Source organism: Alligator mississippiensis, chromosome 2 (assembly GCF_030867095.1).
Source record: "Alligator mississippiensis isolate rAllMis1 chromosome 2, rAllMis1, whole genome shotgun sequence".
In the NCBI taxonomy this organism is placed as follows: Eukaryota; Metazoa; Chordata; order Crocodylia; family Alligatoridae; genus Alligator; species Alligator mississippiensis.
The window spans coordinates 201,061,538-201,089,298 of record NC_081825.1 but is presented as its reverse complement, the minus strand read 5'-3'; the positions used below and the strand labels follow the sequence as shown (position 1 = coordinate 201,089,298).

The window sequence follows — 27,761 nt, the reverse complement described above, 5'->3', positions numbered from 1 at the left end:
TGATAAAACAGTTAGTTGCACAACAATGTTCTCTCCAGAGATCACCAGTTGCTCCAAGATCTGCTCTTCAGCCTGCATTGAATGTCACTGTATTTAACATCGGTGATATGTTGTTAGTTTGGCAGTATTGTGGCACAAGAGATTTTATTAGCAAGAAAATTGGTGACCACTTCAAAGGTTGTTGCCACAGAGGCAAAGGAAATTTGCCAAATTGACGTACGCCAGCTTTCCTTGAGAAACTGATCACCTCAGGGAGTGCACTCACAAAGCACTACCTCAAATAAGATCCAAAGCTACAACAGTGCAATAGTGTTTGCATTAGTTGGAGTAAACACATACACCAAGAAATCCAGGGCCATACTGCTTAAAAATTCCTGGAGCTGTGTATTGCAGTGTCAGAGCACTATAGCCACAAGGCAGTGCAAGGCTGAGTTATGGTCAGCTTTTTGTAGTAACCCTGAAGAGTCACTCAGTGGGAGGAAGTCAAGGCCTGGAAAGGAAGGCCTACGGCTACATTTATTTGCAGGAGGTGAATGGAATGCTTGAAATCTGTAATCCATATGTCAGAGCTTACACAAAACTGCAAGAAGATGAGCAGGAAGAAAATGCCACTGCAGCTATGTAAAACAGAGAACCAGCAAATGCTGCTTTTTATTTTAATCTTGACAGCACCTCCAACAAATGACATTATAATCCAGTAAGAGTAGTGATAGTTGCAGCAATTTTTGGTTTTGACAACAATGCTATAAGGGCTAACATGCATCTAGTTGTTTATTCATTAAATCCTAGCCTTACAAATCCTTCCAATTGCACTACAATTATATTGTATTAGAACCAAATGTTGATCAATTAGTGCATCCACGATTATTTCCTCATGATGAGTCCAGTTTTCATGTAGGCTTAGAATACCAAAAAAATGCATCAAGACTGTGACAAAAGTTACTTTGCTTCTGTTTAGTCATATTGCCAGGCCTCAGTTCCACTTATTGCATTCATCTGGCCAAATGACACAGCAGGACTTTGTTGATGTGCATTGTAGGATACAGGGAAATAATTTGCAATGTGCGAGAAAACCAAGCTGTATTCCATGTGGACACTTACATGGGGTTGGCAGATGCACTGCAAAAGAAGAATGTGAAGGTCTAAAAACAGAAAGCATTGTAATTTTACCCTTGACATTTATTGGCAGTTCAAGGAATATGCAAAACTGCCAAGATGCTATGGCCATGGTGCAGAAATTTGGTAAACCAGACCTATTCATCACTTTTACTTGCAATCCTAAAGAATGCAAGATCACTGCCAGACTCCAGATTTACTAAAGAGTGGAACACAGTCCTGATGTTATGGCTACACTGTTCCACACAAAAGTACAGGAACTCATCAGAATGATCACTGAATCAAGGTATACGGTGTTGGTGGTGACGTTAAATTGTTCATGCACATTACCAAGTTTCAGAAAAGAGATCTGCTACGTTGATATGGTAAGCTATATGTTGCATTGTCAATAGCGAGTGAATGAGTGAAAATATTTAACAACCTGAAAAGCAAATTATATACACAAATGATGAAATAATATTACCAAGCATGGAAGATGTTTACGTAAAAAATGTGGTATTCCACCAAATCATCTAATTAATTTCCTAATTATAATATGCCCTTTCAAGAGAGATACTGTTTATCTCCCCTTTATTACCTGCAGAAGAATTGATCTGCTTATGTTTGGTTTAAATCATGCATTTAAACACTTCTGAAGCTATCTTGACTTCAGTAAGTGATTTCAAAAGGTAAGTGGATTATTTCATTTATTTTTAACCCCAGTTTTGGCCTAGGATTCTGTGGATATATTTTCTGTGGATATCTCTCTCAGTGGGAGGAAGTCAAGACCTGGAAAGGAAGTCCTTTATATATTTTTATATATATTAGCTATATGATAAAGTTGAAGTGAATTGAAAACATGCTATAGGCTGGGCCAGATTTTCAGGCAGAACTGATATGTTTCAGTTTACTGAAGATTTCAAGAGTTTTTCATATGAACTTTATGCAAATTTGACATATAATTTGGATAAAGATTAATAGGAAAATCAAAAGAGAGCCAAAAGTTAAAACGAAAAGCTGTGACACTGGAAGAAAGAGGAGCCAGAACAAATGACATGACCTTGAGTTGGTCAGAAATATGATGTGTTGGATTGTGTGTTACAACTTGGAGCATCTTTTAGCTTTAACCTTTCAGAGAGTTCACAGTTGGCAAAGAAATTCAGTGCAAGAGTTATTTCAGAAAGTCTTATGTATAAAGCAAACATACAACCCCAATAAACGTTTTTAGCAACAACAACAAAAAATCACTGGGTACACCATTTGTCATATAGAATCATAGTATAGTAGGGTGGGAAGGGACCTCAGGAAGTCATCTAGAACAGCCGCCTCCTCAAGGCAGGATCATTCCTGCCAAAAGGATCCCAGTCCAGTGTCCATCTAACCTGCCCTTTAAAACATGGATGGAGATTCCACAAACTTTCTGTTGTCTAATGCTTACCCACCTTTATAATGAGAAATGTCTTCCTATTATCCAGTAGGACTGTGCAAAATTTCACCAGCTGTTTTGTTTAGACACTGTTTTGACTCATTTTGAACTTGAATCAGCAAAATCAAAACAAAACAAAGGGCTTTGAAACAGCCTCAAAACATATAGAGGCTAGCTGAAACATTTTGAAAGTTTCAAAACGTTTCGAGTTTCGAAGCAGCCAGCAGCCAGGTGATGGGAGACAGGGGAGAACCAGGGCTGCACTCCCAGCAGCTACACAGCCCCATGTGGCTCAGCCAGGTGGGGAGCACAGCCCTGGCTCTCCCCTTCCTGAGGCCAGGCTGCGGGAAGCTGATCTCAGTGCAAGGGAAGGCAACTTAGCCCAGGCTCGGTTCCCTTCCCCAGTGCTGAGATTGGGCTGCGGAAGGCAACTCAGCCCAGCTGAGCTGAGTTCCCCTCCCCAGCGCTAGGATCGAAAGGAAAGTTGCCTTCCCAAGCTTGATTGTAGCACTGGGGAGGGGAACTCAGCTCAGCTGGGCTCAGTTCCCTTCCCCAGCCCAATTGTAGTACTGGGGAGGGGAAACTGAGTGATTGGGCTCAGTTCACTTCCCCAGCTCCCTGGTCCCAGGCAGCAGCACCCAGCTTCCCTTCCTCATCTGGCAGGCAGATCGGGGGCCTACAACCCCAGGAGGACTGGCACAGCCCCCACAGCCCTCCCGGGGTTGTGGGTCCCCGATCTGCCTGCCAGATGAGAGAGGCTGTTTTGAGATTCCCAATTATAGCCTATGGGTGAAACATCAAAACAGAATCAAAACAGGGTCACTGTTTCAACAAAACAAAATGGAACAGCGCTTTCAAATCAAAACAAAATTCAAAACAAAATGCTGTTCCATTGAAACCTCGAAACACCGGTCAAAATGGAACTGCCATTTCACACAGCCCTGTTATCCAGCAAAAATCTCCCTTGCTGCAATTTAAGACCATTGCTCCTTATCCTGTCCCTTGTGGCCGCAGCAAATACTTCATCTCCATTCTCCATATAATCACCCTTTAGGTATCTGAAGACAAGTATCATATCCCTCCTTCAACTTCTCTTCCTCAAACTAAATAGTCTTAGTTCCTTTAGTTTTCCCTTGTAAATCATGTTTTATAGGCCTTTAATCTTTTTTGTCACTCCCAGCTGGACTCTTTCTAATCTGTCCACATCTTTCTTGAAGTGTGGGACCCAAAACTGGACACAGGTGAGGCTTTGCCACTGCTAAAGAGTGGAAGAATTACTTCCCTTGATTTGCTAATGATGCTCGGATTAATAAAGCCCAGTTTGCTAGTGACTATTTTGTAACAAGAGAACATTGTTCATTCATATTCAGCTTATGGACCACTGTGACCCCCCTCAAAACCTTTGCTGAGGTACTGCCGCCTCGCCAGTCCTTCTCCATGTATTTGTGCATGCAAGTGTTCCATCCCAACAGCAGGACTTGGCACTTCTCCTTTTTTAATTTCATCTGATTAACTTCAGACCACTTTTTCCAGTTTGTCAAGGTCATTCTGGATCCTAGCCCTGTCCCCCAGAGCACCACCAACTTGTTACAGCTCTGCAAATTTGCTAAGTGTGCACTCAATCCTGTAATCCAAACCATTAATGAAGATACTAATACTGGGCTCAAGACAGGCCACTGGGAAACTTCACTTAGTAACTCCTCCCAGCTAGACATTGAATCACTAGTGACTTATTTGTTGAGCACATTCAAGCTTACAGTATTTTTCATCTAGTCTGCAATTCTTTAACTTACTTATGAAAATGTTGTGGGAGACAGTGTCAAAAGTCTTGCTAAAGTTACATCTATTATATCCACTGCTTTCCTATCTGTATACCTGGTCACCTTGTCATAGAAGGAAATCATGTTGGTCAGGCATGACTTACTTTTGATGAATCTATGCTGACTGTTTCTGATCACCTTGTTCTCCTCCAGGTGCTTAGAAATAGACTTCTTGACTTGCTGCAAAATCCTTCCTTGCATTGAGGTCAGACTGATTGGTCTATAATTCCCCAGATTCTCCTTCCCTTTCTTAAGAATGAACACTATATTTTCACTTTTCAAGTTGTCCAGTACCTTACCCAGTTTTCATGAGTTCTTAAAAATTATTGCCAATTACTCTGACGTTACCTCATTCAATTCCTTCTGCACTTTTTGGTATGTTTCTTCAATTAAAGGTGTTGAAAATAAAAGTGCATAAAATAAAAGTAGTGAATACTTTTAAGATACAGGCTAATTTAGGTGTAATGACAAATGCAATCAGAATATACAGCTGTGCTTCATATTTGGGTCAACTATGACTACAACCAGATTAGGGATTTAACTTCAGTTGCCGGGATGCTAACAGTCCATTCAGATTGTAATTGGTTCAGGAAATGGCTTAATGTGAACATAAAGATAAGCCCGAGTAGAAAAAGGAACAGCAAGTTTCCATTATGTTCACCACTTCAAAGAGATGAATAAAACCTGAGGTACTTAATTTAAAAACTTTTCCATAGGGGTGGAACTGAATTCCCTCTCCAGAACTGCCCGTGTCTGTGCAAGAGAAACCCACAGTCTGTAAGCACAGAATTCCTTCCATAAAGTAACATGTCAAATTCAGCCGGGCTCAAGCCAACTGGAGGAGTTGGCTCCAATTCCCAGGGCTGGCCTGAAACATGTATAAAGTTGTTGCTGAAGCCTGTCTCATTACTGTGTGGGAATTGTCATTAACTCCATATTCAGACAACAGCCCTTGGCTGCCATGAACCTGTTGCATTGCTATTCGTGACAGTATGCTCAGCACTGTACAAGACAGACATAGGCATAGCTGTTGCTCTGAAAAGTGGGTATTCATAGTACTGATATCAAAGAAAAAGATGAAGAGAAGGAAAAAAGTGAGGCTCAGAAATTCTGGAGGAGTAGACAGCTGTGACCCCATCTTTACCCTCCATGAGTTTCTAAAATCTGTTTTAGCTTTTGGTCTGCTATAAGAGGCCTTTTACAAGAATGGCTGGAGAACAATTTTGTGAGGCCCTAATAATTACGGGTCAGGTGCATTTATTACTCATTGTTAGGCACTTGACTTAGGTGAGATTATTCCTGTGGTAAATTGCTGGGTAACACAAATAAGGAAGTCAAAATCTGCAAACATATGTCACTGAAAATGCACATATAAACTTCCAGGCACCTAGAGTGCTGTTTGCAAGTGGGTTTAAAAGGTTGACAATTTATGGAAGAAAATGTGTCTTGGAGTAGGTAGGCTAAAAACCTAAAAGGTATGGATGTCTATGTGAGAAACTTACCTTCCCTAGCAGAGGTGCCCTCAGACACACCATGCTGCTCTGTTTAGGCTGAATAGCCTGAACTGGAAGCAGCAAAGCTGCATTTGCAGAGAGCTGTGGGTGGACTAATTAGCACTGTTAAGTGGCAGTGCTAATTAGCCAGCCATCACATAACTAGCCCATGAGCAGTACTACAAAAACGCAATTACATTGCTTCCAGTTCAGGAGGCTGTCCACAGGGAGCAGCACAACATATGCTGACTGGCACACTAAGTGGCACACTGGCAGACATACCGTAAGTGTCTTTAGTCCTGTCATATATTGATCTAACATCTTTTCCTACACGAGAGAACAAAGTTTGTCTTCAGATCCAAAAACATAGATTAAAAAAGATGTGAAACTGATTAATTCACTACAGGTGGCTAAAAAACTCCCACATTTTTTTTCTTTTATGAGGTCAGAAGGAATAAACTCTTCACTGAAATGTTTGCAAACAAGGTTCACATTTTTCAGTCAGTTCAAATTTTGACTGACTCTCTCAAGGATACTGCAGATAGTAAGCATTGTCCATCCTGCTGATGTGAAGAAGGCTATCTGTGTGCTCACTATTATGAGTAAGGATATCCTCAATTGCAGTAGCATAACTTAACGGGAGAGTGACTAGGGCACATCCCAGGTGCTGGCTTGCGGGTATGTGAAAAAATAGCACTGTCACTCAGAACGCAGAACTGCTTGGCTACAACTCTGATGAGCTACATGGCTTAATTCCCTTGCAAATGGGACAATATTTCAGGGCTGGTAATACTTACTTATTTTATTGAGAAGCTTAAGGTTCCAGAGAGGCGCATGCATTGCGAGAGGGTCTACAGAAGTCATTTACATCAGCCTTTGTTGGAGGGTAATCTAGGTAGTTTACTATTTACTACTGTATTATTTATTAGTTATGATCTCCTAGTCTACCAGCCTTCAGGTACAGCCCTACCAGACACAAGAGGAAGAGTAAGAAGTTTTACATCAATTGTTTCAAATTCCAAAGCTCTTTAACTGCAACTATAGCTGCAAATGGAACTGGGACAGACCAGTCTTCCTCCTCGCTGCCTGTTCATGCTCTTTATCTTTCTTTTGTGCTATGTTATTCAGATACAGTAGCTTCTTAATATTTTTAGTAAACTAGACACAAACTTCTGCAAGCTATCACTCCAACAGTCACAGGACTCCTGGTACCTCTAAAAGGGGGGTGCTAGAATTAAAGTGGGACCCCTAGTTTCAGCAGATGACTTCCAATGCCACACCATTCATAATGACTTTCACATTGAAACAGTGGAAACAACTGACTGGTGGATTTTTACTACACCAGGGAACCTGGATTGATTTCTGGGAATCATTGGAACTTAGTAAATGAACAAAGCATGAAAACCATTTTTTAATTTTTTAAAGCCTTTGATAGTCAAGATCATTAATGGAGAGTGAGATATCACACTGTGATTGGGCACTATGCCATAGGAAAGAAAGGAAAATGGAAATGCCACTAATTTTGATTGAAATATTTTTGTTTTAAAGAACACTCACTTCTACTAAAGTGTTTATTATTCTTGGCTGGCAAGACTCAAAGTACCATCATATGGGGTTTGCCCTCTGATCTTTGCTCACTAGGTGGTCATTATTCACATGTATTTAAAGCTAGAACTAAAATGACTGCCATTGTGGTTCAAGTAATATTTTACCTAGTCTATCATTTTCCCGTTTCCTCTAAGAACCCCGTCAGCAGAAAGCACTGTTAGATCTTGCAGTGTCATTTGTCACTTGCTGTTTTACTTGTCCCCCTTTTTAGGGGATTGTTTGCCTACTGCAGTACTTGCTCTGGCATGTGAAGCAAGTGATTACAGCTTTAATGTAATACCAGGAGACTGACATCAGAAGAACTGGCACAAGCCATTGTGATGACAGATGTAACACCACCCGTCACTGGGTTGCCTGCTGGAACTGAACCATAGACTTCTAGATCTGAAAGCATGAGCGCCCCTGCTGCCTGAGGGAAAGGACCTGATCCATGAGATCAAAGGAATTAGCAGATTAAAATCTCTATATGTGGCTCAGCTACAAGACAGGGATAAAGCACCATGCTGTACTACAGTGGGTCATAAATGCACACTGCACAAGAAGTCTCCATTCTACAAAGGGTTCTACCAAACAGCTAGAAGACACTAAGCCATGCTTTCCCTTGGGGTAATAACACATGATTCCTGGAATAGATTTCTCTCTTTCCCTAAAATGTACAGTAACTGATATCTCAAGGCATATGTGAAGGTGCTACTGATGATATATAACAATAAATAAAGGAAATAAACAGGAAAAAACAAATGTCATTTTCTAAACATATTATCCAGTTTTAGTAAACTATTTAAAGATTAGTAGTATCATTCAAATATATTTTTTTAATTTTAGAAAGCTTCTTTACTAAAAAGAAACATTTTCTATTTGTTATCTTTTAAAACTATCAATAGAAATAATTGCTTCCATTGAAGAATACTGCCTTAACCTGAATCATACAGCTATAAATGGATTCTTCCTGTCAAAACTTCATCCAAGAAGACTAATACATTCTCTGCCTTCTCTATGTAAAATTTTAGGCTTGATTACAAAAGTCTCCAAGGATCATCAGATTTCTAGTTACATACGGTTGGAAAGCCCATCATATGCCCAGATAGAGAAGCAAGGCAGGGAAAGGTTGATAAGAGGCATGGCACGTGATACACCTTTTGCCACAATATTCCCATTGTTCTAATGTATGTACTGTTGTTCTTGGAAAACGGAAAAGGTAACTTGATTTGATCAGGGACAATATTATTCCATCTGACTCAGGCATTTGTGTGGGATGTGAACATCGGACAATTTCCTGCAAAGAGAGTCATAAGTCTAGGAGAAGTTAAAGTCTCCAGTAAAGACTAAATTAATCTCTCTTCCTTCCCTTTCCCCACATTAGCAACATATTGAGACCACACTCTGAGAAAAACCCATTGTACTTTATGGTTAACTTATTCCTCAGAGAATGGCACAACTTTGGGTTTTTTTGGTGTGGTTACTATATCATCAAATACCTGCTCCCATCACTGGTGACCATGACACGGATGGCCATAAGATTGCGTTCTGTCATTTCTTCCTCTGGGATGACTCTCACGGAGGCCCATTCTGGGGAGAGGGAAGGGCAAATGCTCTCAAAGTCAGAAAGCTCAGTGACATTCTTGGGCTTCTTAGGAGAGGTGGGTTCATCAGCTATCAGGAGGTAGTAGTCTAAAAAAAAAAGAAAAGAAGGTGAAAATATGGTATCATAGCCTAGGCAACAACATGTGATGAATTCAGTAGAGGATATTCAGATCCAATATACTTATGGTGTAATGATCATCGGTCTCCAAAAATATTTTTTTTACGTTGCTTTAAGCATTGGGACTTTGTCAGACCAACTATTTAGATGCCAGATTGTCAGTGCTGGAGAACAAAGCCTTGTGTTTAACCACAGAACAGATGTAGCCTCACCCTATCCGTCCACATCAGTCCAAACCTAAAGAGAAAAGAAGCAGATTGCTACTGCTGCTGCTGGTTGTTGGAAAGGTATGAGAGAGAGAGAGAGAGAGAGAGAGAGAGAGAGAGAGAGAGAGAGAGAGAAAGAAAAGAGAGGGTCAGGCAGAGAGAAAGAAGCCAGGGCCAAAGACAGTGGGTTGGACTGAAGGAACATTTTTCTCCTTGCTTGAAGGAATCTGTGTTCTTTGTTAACCTGACAATTTGTGTGGCCTCTTTAGAGCAATATGAAGAAAAAGGATAGGTCAGGAGTCCTTGCACTGCTTTCAACAAAAGTTTTTGTAGGGAACGGGGCTGACTAACACAGAAGAGGTTCTGGAGTTATGAGTTTACAAGAGCATCGCAGAGAAGCATTAGACTATATGGTGTGGGGAGGTCCCATATACATACAAGCCATGTATTTGAGTAGTTAAACATCCAGGAAAATGAAGGCTTTTAATCTTACACACATTGCACAGTGTATGTTGAACTAGGACAGCCAGGCTGAGGCCCAAACATGCAAGCTGCCAATTACAGTGAGGTATGGGGGGCTTCTACTGCATCTCAGTGACTATTTGGGAAACTGCTCTTACCCTGAGGCAGGTGGGAGCTAAGCAATGGTCACCCCCCAGGAACAGAAGAGGGCAAAACAATTGTGGTTCAGTCTTCACTTAGTGGGGAAGAATTGCTCACAGACACACAGTTACCACAGTGCAGCTGCAGTGGTGTAAGACCCCTCTCCCCAATTTTATCTTATTCTGTTTGCTTGTCCATACCTGAAAAGTAAGTGCTGGTTCACTGGATATACTGAACAAATGACTAATGATCTCTCGCTTGCCTGCCAAATCCCCCACAATACTTTCCCATTCAGGGAGGACAAGCAGAATGCTGTATACATCTGATTTCTACATTATCTTTGCTTTCTATTTTGCTCAACTTAATTGAATGGAGTTGCTTATTTACACCATCAAAAATTAGAGGACAATCAGACCCCAGGGTCTAGATTAAGAAGTGTTCTCTCATCTGTGAAATAGCCCCACCTGAAGTTTCTGCTTTCTCCATGATAGAAATGCAGTCTTCTCTCCTGCATATCACAAGTAGTATTAACTGAAACCCTAATTGCTCATAAGGCTTGAACATGAAAAACAAACCAGCTGAGAGCAAGAGTGCTACAAGCAAAAGGATGCATCAGAAAGACTATAATGCAGCTTACGTGTTTGCCTGTGGGACACTTCTGAGCAGCTGTTCCAGGCCTATAGTTATCACAGCTCCCCCTTCACATTCTCCGACTGCCATCTTGCATAGCTTTTTGATAGTAAACAAAAGCCACTCACAGACCAGCTCTTCATCTGCTGCTGGGAATGTATACCGTAGCATCAGGCACACATGTTCTAAACACGATCAAGATCTATCCTGGAAACCTCAATATAGTGCTTTTCCTTCCCTCCCCTCACTGTCCATTTATACTAAACCGCAGGGAATGATCACATACAAGCAACCGTAATAGTTACTGTGCCCTTATTTTCCATGACCTCAAGCAGCTTCCTTGTTAGAGTACAGAACCTCCCAACAGCTCCCTGAAAGAGAAAACTTATGTTTTTGGCCTGCACATTTCTAGTTTCTTGCACTAAATCCACATCAACAGAGAAGGTGAAAAAAACTGTTCTCAATGGCAGGGTTGACTAACCTTTTGTTCTAACCTAATATTAATGTGTCCTTAGTTTAACTCTCAGACTGAGCAATAGGACCCTCTGCTTCTGTTGCAGTTTTCTCAGCTTTCCAAAAAAAAACCAGAAAGCAGCTAATACTTCCTGGAGGGACAATGTAAAACTTTAATTTTGCACATGCCATCAACTCAATATATCCTCAGAGACTGAGGTGCTGAAGTTTTAATTGCTGTGGGGTAATTTCAAGCCTGTACTCCCATTCTTTACAATAGACTAATGAAAAACAGTCTCACATTAAACACAGGTTTTGTTCAGAAAATAAATCCTCATTTCAACTTGCAGATATGCACTCATAGTCACTAGAGAAATGGTGCCAAAAATTCAGGTACCTGCCTTGCTTCCCTTAAGGAAAACAGAACAAAATGGCTGTGGATTTGCTCTGTCCCTTCCGTGCTCTCTTTTTCTTTTCTCAGGTGAAGAGAGTCCTGAAATATCAGTCTACATTAGCCAAAGACATTCAAGGCCAATGCGGGACATTTTCTCTAGGACCAGAGCAGGCTGTATTTGTGGTACTTCTAGCAACTATTATCAGAGAGCAGCGGTTCCCAAACTGACAGACTGCGCACCACCAATTTAAAACGATACAACCTTAAGTACCACCAGCAAATTTTTGTCATATGAAGTCATTATAATAAATCTGTTAACGCGTACCACTGACAGGTTGTCTGCATACTACTGGCGATATGCATACCACAGATTGGGAACTGTTAGCTGAGAGACTTCATAGTATCATGGTAGATAGGGTCAGGAGGGACCTGAACAGATCATCTAGCCTGACCCCTGCCACAGGCAGGAAGACTTGAAAGTGGGAATTTGTCTTCATGCTAAGCAGTGGTAAAAAAAATTAATCAAAGGCTGCCTATCTGCAGAGATTGAGTACATAAAGCCAGGAGCATCTGGCACACCCTAACAACAGGAGCTCTGCTTAATCACAGAAGTCTGATGTGATCATTAGTAACTGACTGTATGTGATCCTGTTGGTAAGGGTATTGTCTCCATAGGGTCATTCCTATGGAGCAACACAGTCACCTAAAAGATGGTGGAAGGGGTGCAGGTAGGAAAGAATACAATGGATGGAAAAAAACAATCAATGCACTTTGTTCCCTTCTGTCGTATTGGCATATGTTGGACTGCCTAACAAGATAATCTATTATGCTTTGTTAAAAAAACAGAATAGCAGTCCCAGATAAAGAACCAATAAACTAAGAGAGACTCTCTCATGATAAGACAGTATCTATTGTGAAGTGGAGGATGCTGAGGTATGGCTCATGTCTGAGTAACCAAGTGAGGCAGCTAGAAACTTGAATTTAGCAGTGTTTTGCAAAAAAAACCCAAACACGTTTCAAAAGTAGGGTGGCCACCCATCCCCAATTGAATGGGACAGTCCCAAAATGGAAACATCAAGTCCCGGTCCCGGGCTGAATGACTCCAGGACAGCATTTGTCCCAGATTCCCCTGTTCACTGGGAAGATGGTGATGGAGGGAACGAGTGCCAAGCCTGGATCCAGTGGCAGCAGCAGCCAGGAGGATGCCTTGCAGGCAGGACACCAACTCCAGCCCTTGCCCCCATGGTGCCAGGGGAGTGCTCTTGCTGCCCATCCACTCCTATTATTCTGTGCATGCTTGGCTGGGTGGTGTAGGGTCTGTGGGCAACCTGTTCCCTGGGGCTGGTGATAGCAGTGACCATGCCGGGAGGGGAGATGCACTCTCCCTGTGGGCTTGGGACAGGCAGCTGGGCTGCACCACATGACCCCCATAACCAGCTGGTTGCCTCATGTGTCTGCTTTTGCATTTTGAAAAGGCGGTCACCCTATTCAAAAGGTGGCTCTACACCAGTGGCGTCCAACCCTTTTGCCCTGAGGGCCAGATGAAAGATGCCAGGTCAGTCCAGGGGGTGAATGACACGGTGCTGGCTCAGCCAAGCCCTATTTAGCTGCACAGAAATGACCCAGCTGGGGCCTGATCCAGCCATGTGGGGCAGGCATGATCAGGACCTGATGCAGCTGCATGGGGCTTGGACATTTGGCAGTGGGAAAGAGGCAGCGGTGTTCATTGCCACTGCTCCCCACCCTTTCCAGACCTGTGGGGATCTGTGCAAGCCAGATGACATGGCTCTGTGGGCTGGATCTAGCCTACAGGCAGGAGTTGATCATCTCTGCTCTACACTGCCCCCGCACCTTATCAATTACGGGGCTGGCCAGGGGAGAAGTTTGACTCCCAATCCAATTAAGCAACCCATGAGGTTGTTCCCTTAGGCCCCTGGTTGAAAAGACCATCAATAGGGCTGGCTGTCTTTAGAGCTACTCCAAATATCTGGAGTGCAAGGCTGCCACAATTAACTTCTTCCTCAAATTTTCCAGCCCCACCTTCACGTTTTCATTGGCTCTATACCATTTATGGTTCTCTCATGCCAAAGGTAGAATGGGAAAGCTGTCTTTCTGCTTTTTATTTACCCTGCTGGAGAGGCACATAGCATGTGAAACAGAAGCTAGGATTTAACCCATTGTCTTCACCCGGATGAAACAGTTAAAAAAAAACCCCAAAAAACTAAGTAAGCCCTGGACCATTATCAAGTTAACAACCCTACACTCACAGCAGTTGTTTATGTTTAATTTAGGAATAAGTTAAAGATCAGCACTGATGCTAATACTCTCTGGATGCTGCTTGGTATTATGGCCAGATTCTCAGCTGGCCTAACATCAGTGAATGAAGACCCTGATGTTTATGTGGTTGCTAGATAGTCATATACCACGTGGTCACATAGATTTAATTTCATTTAAAAAGCAGAGGAAATTCACACCTCTCAATGTTTACACATCTTTTCTACTTTGGAAGCAAGCTTATCCTATTTCACAGTGGCTCATCAGCAAGGCGCAGGTCCCGCTGCGTTCAGCTTGCTAGAACACGACCCTGACTTACTCCTTTTAGAAGCTGAAAGGAACCCAGCAATGATGATTCAGGAAAAATAGTTCCCCTTTTATGGCATAAGCAGATGTTGGACAGGAATTTAACAAATGATATCTACTAGTACAACTACAAACACTACCTGAGATTACAATGAAGGATTAGAAGTCAGCAATTTTTTTATTTATTACTTCACTACGTATACTTTGTGCAGTGCACTGTTCCTTGTATACAGTCAACTTTATTGTTTCTTCTATACACTGACATCAAACTTCCCCATGCTGTTTTTATGGATTCTTTACAAAGCAACAGGGAAAAGAAAGCATGAAAATACCAAAATGAAATATGACTGTAAAGTCACAAAACACTGGCAGAGGATTTCAGGAACAGATGTAATACTTGAAACTATTGATCTGTAGCTTTGAAACTGACTTGATTTCAAGTTGATGAGTCTTTTAAAAATAGCCCTGTATGCACACACATTTTAAATACCTGCTTTACAAATTACTGGGTGCATCTATGTGTCACCCTGCATGACATGTTGTGGCGATGTAGCGATCACATGCGTCTACACGTGATTGCCAGCTACATCGCTGTAGTGGCATGCTCCCTGGGTACAGTGCTCTGTTACGGCAATGTAGCGGTGAAATCTACCCATGTACCACATGCACAGTGCAGTAACCGCCCATACTGCGCCATGGCTTAGTACTTCCTTTTGCCCATATGGCGACATGTAGATGCTCCCACTGTGTCCTTTTTAAGAACATCTGGGGCAAACTCTTTTCTGCTAAACATTCATGTGGAAATTGAGCTTGATAGGAATCTCCTTGCTAGGTTAAAGTGGGTAAATGTCTACTGCCAACTTTACAGGTCGGGCTAGAAATCAGTACCTAAAATTCGTCACAATCTAAAGAGCAAAAATATTCCCTAGCATTGGCAAGGATGGGGAGTGGGGCAGGGGGCAGAGCCTATTCTTAAGGCATCTCTTACTCAATTTCTGTTACAAACCCATTTGGACAGTAATCTATTCAGGTTTATATGTAGCATTTGCTAAGGAAACACACCATTTTCACAGGGCCACTGAAGCTGAAAGAAATTGAAATGCAGAATCCATGCTATATTTCGGGGTGTATAAATTAAAATATTTGGTTGAAAATTTAATAAACATTTGAGAAATACTGAACATTTCTGTTACCGCTTTTTCTCATAGTGAAAGGATAGGAAATTCTCAGTGCCAGTCATGCAAAGTTGTATGTAAATGCTTTTCTGTATGCATTGTAAATATAACCATTGACTGTTTCTGGGGGTGATTTTCTTATCCTATCAAAACCAATGGCAAAACTCTCATTCACTTCAACTGGGTGAGGATTTATCCAGAATGCATGAAGTAAAGCAAAGGGATCAATGCCTAAAGTTACTGAGCAATTGAAATCTTCTCTCTTTAATCCCAAATCCTTTACTCATACTTTGCAGCACCGTATACAACAGTCCTTGATTTCATTGATTGTACTCATCAGACAGAGTACTGCCCAATATGATTAAAGGTGGCAGAACTAGGCTTTCTCTACACTTACAAAAGGAATATTTCAATACTGATATAACAGAAAGAGTATGGAATTAGTACAAAGAACAGTGACAAGCTGTTGATGGGTTCATGTAAACACCCCTGATGAAGAGCGTAGCCAATTCAAACAAAAGGCATGATGCTATACAGAGTTGAAATCCTTTTGTTAATTATTATCTATGCTTCCATAGCAATGCAAACAAACTGAATCAGCTCTCAGCTGCACAATGGTTGTGTTTTACCTAGCCCCCAACTTTAAAAGGGGAGCAGCACTGAAGAGAAAGGAAAATGATCTGATTTGAAGAAGTGGAAACTCTCTTTTGCAAAATGAAATTGAAAAGGATGCATTGACTTTCCTCCCAGACGTAATAAAGGGCTAGACCTGCACATAAATTTTAAGCATGTTTTAAGTGTTGCACTGCAGCAGTGTTTATGTGAGAAGCTTCCTTAGTTCCTGTGCATTTCAAATGAAGTCAAGGGTGGTCTAATTACATGTTTTCTACATGTAGTATTTCTAGGCCACGTTACCTGAGGCCTATATCCACCAAGGGGCTTAAATGCTGTGATGCTGAGTGTCTCAACTCCTGGCTTGTAGATCTCTGCCTTCTAAAATTAAATGCACAGCTCTGACTTGGGCCCCTGGGTCCCCTAAGAGTGCCTGGGGAGAGGTAGGTCACTCAGAATGGGCTTTGGAGCAGCCAGAATCCCAGCAGCATGAATCCACCCCAGCTAGTCAACAGGAAAGTGAAGAGAAAGATATCTTTTAAATCCCACCCTCTCAAAGGTTTAGATACTTGTGTCAGATCAGAATTCACTGACAACAGCCCTCCAAGTAACCTTTTTAAAAACAGAGCAGTGACACTGTTCAAAGAAAACAAATGCTTAAAATTAATTGGGCCAGAGAGAAGGAGCAAGTCATTTATCCAATGTCTCTTTTATAATAAAAGCATAAACAGTTGTTGAAGAAAGAATTGAAACCTTGGCTGCAGTTGGGCTCCTTTCCTCTGGGACCACAAATCCTGTATTCCTTCCTGCAGGGTGGCACTGTTTCAAAAGAAAAGGTGAAGAGCGCCCATAAACCAGACCAGCCTATAGTCAGGTGAGAGGTTAAATAGGTGAGGGGGCTTTGAACTCCTGCACTGAACCCAGATCACCCACATCCCAGGCAAGCAATCAAACTACTAGCCCATGGAGTAAAACAGGGCAGCTATGCTTTACAACACATGCTGACAGCAGTCAGTTCTGCATATGTGCTCTTAGCACACCTACTGAATTAGGCACTCTCAGGCAGAGGAAGGCCTGCTTTGGGCTTACTCATAAGTGCTGAGCTGCCCAGCTTTGCCAAGATGGGAGCAGTTTTGGGCATGCACAGAAACAAACAGGGATTTTGAGTGTATCCCTCAAATTTAGGCATCTGAATTCCAATTAAATCCCACTTTAGGTGCCCACGTCCTTTTGCCAATCCAAATTTTCTGCTGCTATAAATTGGTACATCTCTTCTGAAATTTATGGAGCAGCACCAGATTCTACCAGCCATTAGGAAATGGTCACTTCAGCTGGCCTGAAGTATTCACTTCTGATCTTGCTTCCTATCCATTCCACACTTCAGCATTTCCTAGTGTCTTCTGTTTCATCACTTAAAGATCTCTACTTGTGAGTATACATTCTACGACTACAGTTTGAACAAGAGTTCATATTAATCCATTGCCAACTTTCCTAAATTATTTAGTATTATTAAAGCATAATTCGAATGATTTGAAATATACTGTGTCAGTCATGCTGCTGGTATGTCAAGACCCCTATTTATCCAGCTGATCAATCACTGTTTTTTGTATACCACCCGGGAAGATGCAGTCCTGATACATGATTAGGACTTCCACCTGCTGTAGCAATATAGAAGATTGATTACTTTAAAGAACTATTATATTTATTATATTATTTAATATAATAATAATTTTATCTGGTAAGCAACATGGAACCACTCTATGCCATGAATGAAGAAATGACCAAGAACATTGCTACACTACTGTATTGCAAAAATATTCCATTTATTAATAATGTTGCACCAAAAATATGCAAGAGTGGGATTATTGTTACTGCATCATTCATTGAGAAGAATGGGAAATACTATAAATTGGCACTTTCACTATTTACTTTCTGATTATAATTGTTTTTGGAATAACACACCTTCAACTCATGCTGAAACCAATGGAGGGACCCACTAAACAGCCCAACACAGATTTCTACAGGACATAAATGAGGAAGGATGATCTTTCAGTTACAGGACTGCAAGAGGTCTGATTTTGATTCCTTTGTTAAAGACTTTCCGCATGAGAAGAAACAAGTAACTTCACGCAGGATTTTCAAAGCTGCCAAAGCTATGTGAGCAGTGCCGTGGCAAGGAAGTTTGGCACCCAGGGCAAGGCCACAGCAGCAGGCTACCCTTGCCCTGTGCACAGATCTGGGGGGCACACACATCCTCCATGCTTGCCCAAGAGTGCACGCAGCGGTGGGAGGCACCCTCCCACTATCCCCACATACCCACAAATGAGCCACTCATGGCTCCATCCCACTCCCCACCACAGCTGGGCAGTGCCTGTTGGTGACCCTTCGCTTCAGTGCCTGGGGCAGATGCCTTGCTCACCGCCCCCCCGCTTGCTACGGCACTGTATGTTGGCACCCATTAGAAGTGTGCAAAATGGGACGTATTCGATTCATGTTCAGATTTGACCTGAATTGAGGACAGTGATTAGATTCGTTGATTTGGATCACAATCCCGATTTGATTTTGCCGAATCCAAATCTGAAGATTCAATGCTGATTCAGAGAACCTCGAGGTACCAGGCGCGGCTTGTGAATACTACGATGGTAGGGCAGATGAAGCATCTCACAGGAGTGCAGGGTGGGGGCCCCTTCCGGGTCCCCACTGGGGAGCACACTGATGGCCCCCCCTGCACCTCCCAGCTCAGTGATCAGCCATGGGGGGACCCCAGGTGCCCCCTCAGACCCAGGAGGCACCAGTCAGTGAGCTGGGAGGGCCCGGGGGGGCTCCCCAGTGGACCCAGAAGCAGACCGGAAGTCCATGTTAAATGTTAAACTCTCTGCCTATGTATGAAATCAAAACCTTTTTCCTACTCGTCTTGCAGAGATGGCGAATAACACTGAGGCTAGGGACAGAAGTTACATATAAACCAATTTAAGTGATCAGAAACCGGTTTAAACTTGTAACAGAACAGGAGTTCAGTGCACATAAACCAGTTTCAAAATGGCTGAACTGCTTTTAGATAAACCTGGTAAACTTGGTTGAATGTAGACTTAACTGATTTAGGGCAAACTGGTTTATGAAACTTCTGTCCCAGGTTTAAGTTAAATCAAAGTCCTCCAACATGCTTTCCAGCTTTGGGCTCAGCTGTGCTGTCTGCTCTGGAGAGGAGGACTGGCCCAACCCCTCTGCTTCCTAGCTAGTGCAGTGAGGGCTGGCTCACTGGTCTCTCAGGTAAACCACTGCTGAGAGACCCCGGCTGTAGTGCCCCCGGCTTCAGGCTTGAGCAACTGCAGAAATGTGGCTGTATTTCCTGAATCAAAAGTGAACATCTGTTTATTTGCTTATCTGTTCAATCTTTGCAGCTGAGATTAACTTGCAAAGACTGAATCAATTCAGCCTCAGGCTTTTTGACTAAGGGAGTATCCCCATGAACATGCATGTGCCGTTTGCAGTGCCGCAAACCACATGTGCCACGTGTCCACACATCTGCCACACTACTAATTTGCAGTGTGGCAGTTTTTTTGACACGGGGAGATCCGGTGCAGCATGTGCCACCCAAAACTGGAGCCTGGCCAGTCATGCACACCTGGATCACTGCTGCAGCAGCTCCAGGAGGCCCCCAGGCCCCCAGGTAAGGCTGCTGAGGCCAGTCCAGGTGTAGACCCTAGCCTCCCCTCCCCTGCCTGAGGCAATTTGCTGCATGCCATAGTGCGCATGCAGGGGCATGTCTGAGGACACCTAGCAGTGTCACAAATATGAGCCACTGCTACTTATCCCCAGGGAAATGCATCCTCCAGTTCATGAGGATGTGCCCTATCAGTCCTCGTGAAGCACTCAGATGCCCTGGTAAGGAATACCTTGAAATAAAAGTTCTTTTTATATGACCTAAGATTTTACAAGTTCATCTGATGCCCCCTATATATCACAACATAATCCCCCCAAATATGAGTATGTTAAATACATTTTTGCAATAATTTTCTATGCTTAAGTTGCTATTGGCACTAACAAGCTCCTCATCAGACAAACTGCCACAGTGGATCCCAAGACTTAATTTACTGGAGTGGATGGCATATGCTTTACTTTATACAAGATTTCAGACCTGCTTTTTCAACAAAAGTACTTTCCCAGCATTCTTGTATTTGACTAATGGAAGAGGTAGCATGCAAGCTTTTCCTTCCCCTTCCTTGGTAAGTAATGGAGATGAGCTGCTTTCAATTAATCTAAAATTTGTAATATCTTCCATGACTTAAATAAGGCAATTTGGTACTCAGCCCACCCTCCCACTCAGGCACAGATGAAAACCTTGGTTAAACAATTCTTTTGTCTATACTTGAAACAATTGCCTTCTGATTGTCATACTGGAAAAAGAACAACTGTTTTCATTATAATCAAAGGATTAAGCTAAATGAGCAGGCATGTGTGGAAAAATAACCTTAAAAATCAGAAGTGGGCCTCACTTGAAGACTTCACATTCATTTGAGATGTTCTCTAGAAGTCAGGAATCTCCAGAGATGTGGTTGGAATTAACCCAAAATACTAGGTTTTAGTTTAGGCTCATCGCTAATAAAAACAAAACACTTATACTTCGTATTTATTTCCATAATTTGCTATATTCAGTTTGTTTGGTTCATCATTTCCCTAGCAATCAGCAGTGCTTTACATCTGAAAAATAGGTCTAGTAGGAACTTGTACCAGCAAGAGAGATTTTGGAATGATTTAGGCAGAAGATAAGGCAGTGTGGCACCTTAGTGCACAAGGCACGATCCTTTGTAGGCAACAACCTACTCTGTCAGATGCTACAAATGGAATGAATCAGCAATGTAGCTAATGATGAATGAAGAAGTTTCACTGGCTTTGAAATGTTCACACAGTATTAAACTTCTTTTTTATTTAAGTATAAAAATATGACTGGGGAGAGACAATGCAACCAGTTTCATAGGGCTGATGTTCTGAGTACCAGACAGCATATATTTGAGAACAGAAAATTAGAATGCTGTGCTGATTATAAGGCAGACAAGGTTATAAGGCATCTTTCAAGGAAAGAACTGAAGAAAGGAGAGGATCAGAATCAATATATACCTGACTACAATTTTCAGACCCAGGTACCTAATGTGAAGCTTCTAAAACCATTTTTGGTAGTCCAGTAATCAAATACACCCAGTATCTCCCGCTGTGGGTTCTAAGGGTTTATAACTTTAAGAATTATAAAAGGATGAGTGAAAAAAGACAATAAGTTCACACAACCCAGTGATCTGACATGGCAAGTTTGTAGGCTTTGTTCACAGCTAGAAAAAATTATTACATGGCTGGACACAAATGAGATCCTTTCAAAGCACAGTCCAGTGTGTGTGTTCATGTGCTTTCAAAAGCACACCCACTCCATTGACTCAGGGTCAACTGGTACCCAACCACTCTAAATCTTCTATTATCTGGGGACAATAGAATAGATTCTTTCCCTATGTATAGTATATGAAGTACAAGATTGGCTCACCTTTTCTATTATGGTGCTACCCCTAGATAATTGGACAGGGCAGGCATTTCAGTTATAGCCCATTTGGGGCCTTATTTACATTTATTTTGATGAACTGCAGTTAGTTTACTACCAAGCAAAATAACAGCTTCTAATTAAAAGTTTAGTCATTTGTCACTAATATCCCAATTTATGCCGTATCAGAGACTGTATTGCAATAGAAACTTTTGCAGAACTTTCTCTTCATCCCGTTGGAGGCATTGTTTTTGGCTTGGTGCCCTGTAGGGCATCCAAACAGTCCTGCAGAAAATGTGCAGACAAAAGTAGCTTATATTAACAACAAAGCACACACTCTATTTTTTGTTGTCCTGCTCACTAAAAGAATTCAATGATTATACTTCTGTTGACAACAGGTTTAACAAATTAAGAAGCTTATAGAAGATTACGATACCTAGCAATCCTAGAGCCATGACCTCAAATACTTTTTTTTTTGGAGCAGCAGACATGGTGCAGCTAATATGTTTTATGAGCCCTGTGCACTGAGTAAGAACACATGCAACTCTTTTGCAGGAATCCTTGTGGAGACAGGAGAGGAGTGAGGAATAAGACAAGGCCGGAGAGAACAAGGAACCTTCACCTCCCCCTTCTCCTAGATGCAAATCCTGAAGAAGCAGAGCTGTCTGTGGCCATGACTAAGCAGACCACTGGAAATAGTTGCTTATCCCTAGTGTTGGGAATGCAGAGGGTACCAGCTGAAAAAAGGAGACACAGAGGAGGATCAGACAGACCAAGTTTTGCAAATATTTTTGTTCACCCTCCGCACATCTCTGGTGGCTATGTTCAGGAGCCATGACATGCACTACACATGTTTAAAACAGCCGCAGCAGCAGCTTGCAACTGTTTTGCTTTTTTTGTTTCTGTAACTCAATTTTGCCTGCAGTTGCTAGTGCAGTGATTCCCAAAGGATGCACCACCACACTCTACTGTGCCATAAAAAGTGATAAATTGCTAATGTCAGATTCGGCCTGCAAAGCCATGTCATCTGGCCTGCAGGGCTCCCCAAGAGTCCAGAAATTTGGTAATGGGGGAATGGTGGCAATTAATACTGACATTGCTCCCCTGCTGCCCAATTTCCAAGCTGTGCGTGGCAGGACTGGGCTCCAGCTGTGTCCACTATGTCTGGTGTGATTGGGCCCACAGACTGGACCCAGCCTACAGATGCCGCACTACTCATCTGGCCTAACGGGTCAAAAGGCTGGACATCTCCGTGTAAGTCATTATACATATATGTGCACATACGTTTTCAGGTATGAGTGAAGTTCAGAAAAATATGTACTCCAGGGATCAAAAGTTTAAGAAACACTGTGCTAGAGGTTGTATAATGGTAACACAGTGTGGACTGGACTTTTTATCTGGAGACAGACTTCCTCTGTGCTGCATCCACAAGACAGCACACCATGAAGGCAACTTTCGCTATAAGAGAGATTGAGTTCAGATTTTAAAAGGTCATATTTATGAGTTATTTATTAACCTTCATGACCAATACAACAAATCAAAGGTCAAAGAGCACATTTTAATACAACTGACCTGGGACATAAGTTAACAGCTAAAGTTTAAAATATGGAAAACTTTCTACTGTAGTAAAAACAGCCAGTTACATACAGTCTCTTCCTCCCCCTCCTACTCATGACAATTTTACAAACATATCAATCTTATTTTTATTTAAGAAGGCAAAGGTGCTGAATTACATAATGAAGACAAACTATTGTGCACATTCAACACTAAATGATGAAGTGCTGAACATGAAAAATCAAACAGCTTGGCTTTGTGATTTTTAATCACGCACAAAATAACTTACCTACAAAGTAGGCTGTAGGCAAGATGACACAAAAAAATTTTAAGCTAGTCAATAAACAGTCATGTCTGCTAAATCAAACCCTTCATTTAATTCAGAAAATAAGCTTGTTCAGAAAACAGCAGCCATTTAAGTACATACTTCTTGTAATTCATCTTATAGGTCTTCATTCAGGCTTTGACTGGCTGATAAAAATACTTTTCCAATGCCCTCTAGGGGAATGCTACTGATGCCATGATTGTGACAATCTTCAAGAAAGGAGACAAGTCTGACTGGAAATTACAAAGGGGTCACCTTGCTGTTCACCCCAAAAAAGATAATTGTGAGAACCCTCCTGTACTGTCTCCTTCCACTTATTCATAGATTCATAGATGTTAGGGTTGGAAGGGACCTCAATAAATCATCGAGTCTGACCCCCTGCATAGGCAGGAAAGAGTGCTGGGTCTAGATGACCCCAGCTAGATGCATATCCAACCTCCGCTTGAAGACCCCCAAGGTAGGGAAGAGCACCACCTCCCTTGGGAGCCCGTTCCAGACCTTGGCCACTCGAACTGTGAAGAAGTTCTTCCTAATGTCTAGTCTAAATCTGCTCTCTGCTAGCTTGTGGCCGTTATTTCTTGTAACCCCCGGGGGCGCCTTGGTGAATAAAACCTCACCAATTCCCTTCTGTGCCCCCGTGATGAACTTATAGGCAGCCACAAGGTCGCCTCTCAACCTTCTCTTGCGGAGGCTGAAAAGGTCCAGGTTCTCTAGTCTCTCCTCGTAGGGCTTGGTCTGCAGGCCCCTCTCCAGGTTATCCGCATCCCTCTTGAAGTGTGGTGCCCAGAATTGCACGCAGTACTCCAACTGCGGTCTGACCAGTGCCCGATAGAGGGGAAGTATCACCTCTTTGGATCTATTCATCATGCATCTGCTGATGCACAATAAAGTGCCATTAGCTTTTCCGATGGCTTCATCACACTGCCGACTCATGTTCATCTTGGAGTCCACTAGGAGTCCACTTGCCCGTCCCAGAAGCACAGTCTGGGTTTAGGGCATCATGAGGCACAACTGAAATGGTCTTCACAACTCACCAGCTACAGGAAAATGCTGGGAACAACATAAACCTATCTACATGGCCTTCTTTGACCTCATGAAAGCCTTTGACTGTCAAGTGAGAAGTGCTGTGGAGGATCTTTCTGAAGTGCTGATGCCCACTGAAATTCATCATCCTTCTTTGCCTGCCCCATGATGGTATGTGAACAGTGGTTCTCAGTAATGGATCCATCACAGATCCCTTTGAGATTAAGATGGGAGTTAAGCAAGGCTGTGTCATCGCTCCAATGCTCTTCTTGATATTCCTTACCATGATGCTAATCTGACCACCAAAATTCTTCCAGTCAGAGTAGAGCTAAACTACCAAATAAATGGTAAACTGTTTTATCTCAGTTGACTCCGAGCAAGACCAAGAGCACATGGACCTCAATCATCAAGCTCCAGTATGCTGATGACACCATAGTCTGTGCTCACTTGGAAGCAGGCCTTTGTCAATTGTCAACATCTTTACCAAGGCGTACAGGAAAATGGGACTGATACTTAACATTTAGCAAAGAAATCCAACATCACCTCAAATATATAAGTCCAGCCTTTGGATGCCTCAGGAAATGAGTGTTTGAAGATCATAACATTGGACCTGAAACCAAGCTCATGGTTTATCAAGCAGCTGTGACCCCCATATGGAGCTAACACATGGACAACGTACAGGAGACACCTCAAGTCACTGGAGAAGGACTATCAACTCTGCCTGTGGAAGATACTTCAAATCCAGTAGGAAAAGAGATGTACCAACATTGGCATCCTCTCTCAGGCAAGCACTATGAGGGTCAAGGCAATGATCATCCAACATTAACTTTACTGGGCTGGCCACATCATCTGGATGTCTGACTCTAAACTCCCAAAGCAAGTCTTGTTCTCCCAGCTCAGTCAAAGTGTACGCTCAAGAGGAGGGCTGAGAAAGCATTTCAAGGACATCCTCAAAGCCAACTTTCAAAAATGCAACATTGATATCAACTCATACAAGACAATGACCCAGGACTGCCCCAAATGTAGGAAGTCTGCTGCAAGGATCTCAATACTTTGAAACCTTATGATGACAACAGGAGATGGAGAAGTGGGAGCAGCAGAAACAGCATGTTGTGGACCAAATCAAAAATTCGAAGCCACCCATCACCCATGGAAACAGGTGCCCAATTTGAAGCAGAGGCTGTCAATCGCAGATTGACCTCAGCCATCTTTGAACCCACAGATAGGACAATCATGGAAGACAATCATACTCAACTGCAAGAGATTACCAAAGAAGAGGAGGGCACTTCCGCCAAAGTTAAATTGCAGGTTTGGTCAGCAACAGCATTCCAGCCAACCAGAAGTGCCATGTCACAGGGCATAGGGAGAATGAGGCAGTTCCCAAAACAGCTGACTGTAGGTCATTTAGGGCTCCCTAGACAACATTGGCAATGTATGGGGGGTGCACGCGGGTGCATATGCACCCCCTAAGAATGGCGGTGCACCCCCTGCAAAGTGCTGTCAACACTGGTGGCCGTGTCTGCAAGCGATTTCCACTGCCCCCGCCCCGTCCCGCCGGCAGCACTGCTGTGGCTGCCTGCAGGAACTGCCCCTCCAGCCTCCGGGGGCCTCCAGGGGCACACAGCATTCATGACAGTAATAATAAGAGGTGTTAAGGGCTGTCTATCACAAGAATTTGAAAGGTACTCAGCATGATAACATCTGAACATCTGAGTACACTCAGAAGTAAATACCCAATGAAGAGATGAAAGCAAAGATGTCATTCATGTTGGTGGTGGCAATCCCTCATGGTTGAGGATGATCACTTCCACAGGTCAAGTAAAGGGCTTTGAGTTGTTGATGGCTAATGCGGCCAATCCTAGAGCCACAGACTCTCTGACAAATGCTACAGGTGGTGGTTCAAGGGAGGGTTGGACCATGGATTTCTCAGGCTTGTTTCTTTTTCTTCCATTTCTGTCATTTTTCTGCCTCCAGGGTGAAATGGTTTTCCTCAAAGTAAAATGTGCCTTCTCTCACAAGGCATTGCCATATAGCCCTGTCCAGGGCTAGTATTTCTCCCAATTTGAGGGGTCAATGCCACACTTAATGTTCACCTTGAGGGTGTCCTTGAAGCATTTCCTCTGGCCCCCGCGTGTCCTCCATCCTTGACTGAGTTAGGAGTATAGCAGCTGTTTTGGTAAATGTACAGCAGGCATATGCACACAGTGCCCTGCCTACCACAGCTGATGTTGAATAATCAGTGTTTCCATACTGGTGGTGGTAGTCAGTGAGGATGCTGGCATTTGTGCAACAATCCTCCCTCTTTATGCCAACGATCTTCCAGAGGTAGTGCTGGTGATAGCGATCCAGGCTTTTCAGGTGGTATCTGTGGTTCCTGCTGCTCACAGATGAGCATCATGATGACCGCAAAAAAGATGGAAAACAGTAGGGCTGTGCGAAACAGCACCATTTCATTTTGACTTCCATTTTGACGGGACAGTGTTTTGTTTCAAGTTTCATTTAATTTTGAAGCAATGTTCCGTTTTGTTTCATCAAAACTGTTTTGCTGTTTCGATACTGTTCCAATATTTTGCCCATAGGCTATAATGGGGAATCACAAAACTGCCTCTAACTTTGTCATTTCTTGACTGATTTGAATGAAAACAGCAGGGATGGTAGCCCCTGCTAAGGCCAAAAATTCTGGCAAGTTACATGGAGATAGGTGCAGGGGTTTCTGGGAAACTGCACCTCAGGCTGCTGACAGCAAAACTCGTGACATTTGTGACTGTGTGTGTTAAGGCACAGTGGGATGAAAACAGCAGGCATGGTAGCCCCTGCTGAGGCCACACAGCCTGCCAAGTTTCAAGGAGATAGGTGCAAAGGTTTCTGGGAAACTACGCCTCAAGCTGTTGACAAACAAAACTCGTGACATGTGCGACTGTATGTGTGTTAAGACACAGCTGTTCTTCGGTTGCTCCCCCAGAGCACTGGGTTTGGAAGGGAACTCAGGGAAGGATGACAGTCACTGGCCAGCTACCCAGTCAATATCAGAGCAGTCCTTTCCCCCTCTTCCCCCTCCCTCTCCTCACTTTGTTTCCCTGCAAGCAATCCCTGCTTTGAAACTCAAAATATTTCGAAAATTTCAAGGGCCCTCATTTCTTTCTGAGGCTGTTTCGAAGGCTTTCATTTCATTTTAATCATACTGTTTTGAGCTTGAAACAAGTTGAAACAGTGTCGAAACAAAACGCCTGGAGAAATTTTACACAGCCCTAGAAAACGGTATTGATACCACTATGAATGGCAAAGAACTCCATAGTGGAGCTACTGAATAGGGTGGAGAAAGTCATCTGGTCATGAAAGAGTCTTAGTATGGTGATACATTTCCCTGGCCAGCAAAATTTCAATATGATCTTCTATATAGCCTCAGAGTTAACAGAGTCGAAGGCTTTTGTCAAATCGATAAAGGCAATATATAGTTTCTGGTGTTGTTCCTGGCATTTTTCCTGGATCTGCCAGGCTGCAAAAATCACGTCCATGGTGGCTCTCAATAGTCTGAAGC

General features: G+C 42.7%; 1 protein-coding gene across 2 annotated transcripts in view; it reads right to left on the bottom strand.

Annotated features, from left to right (window-relative positions):
* Positions 1-27,761, bottom strand: part of MICAL2 (microtubule associated monooxygenase, calponin and LIM domain containing 2) — a 218,849-nt gene that overhangs the window by 54,039 nt on the left and 137,049 nt on the right. For both annotated transcript variants that reach the window (XM_059722688.1, XM_019476858.2), the window contains one exon: positions 8,921-9,113. In XM_059722688.1, coding sequence (XP_059578671.1) covers positions 8,921-9,113 — 193 coding nt within the window. The remainder of the gene's footprint in view (positions 1-8,920; positions 9,114-27,761) is intronic.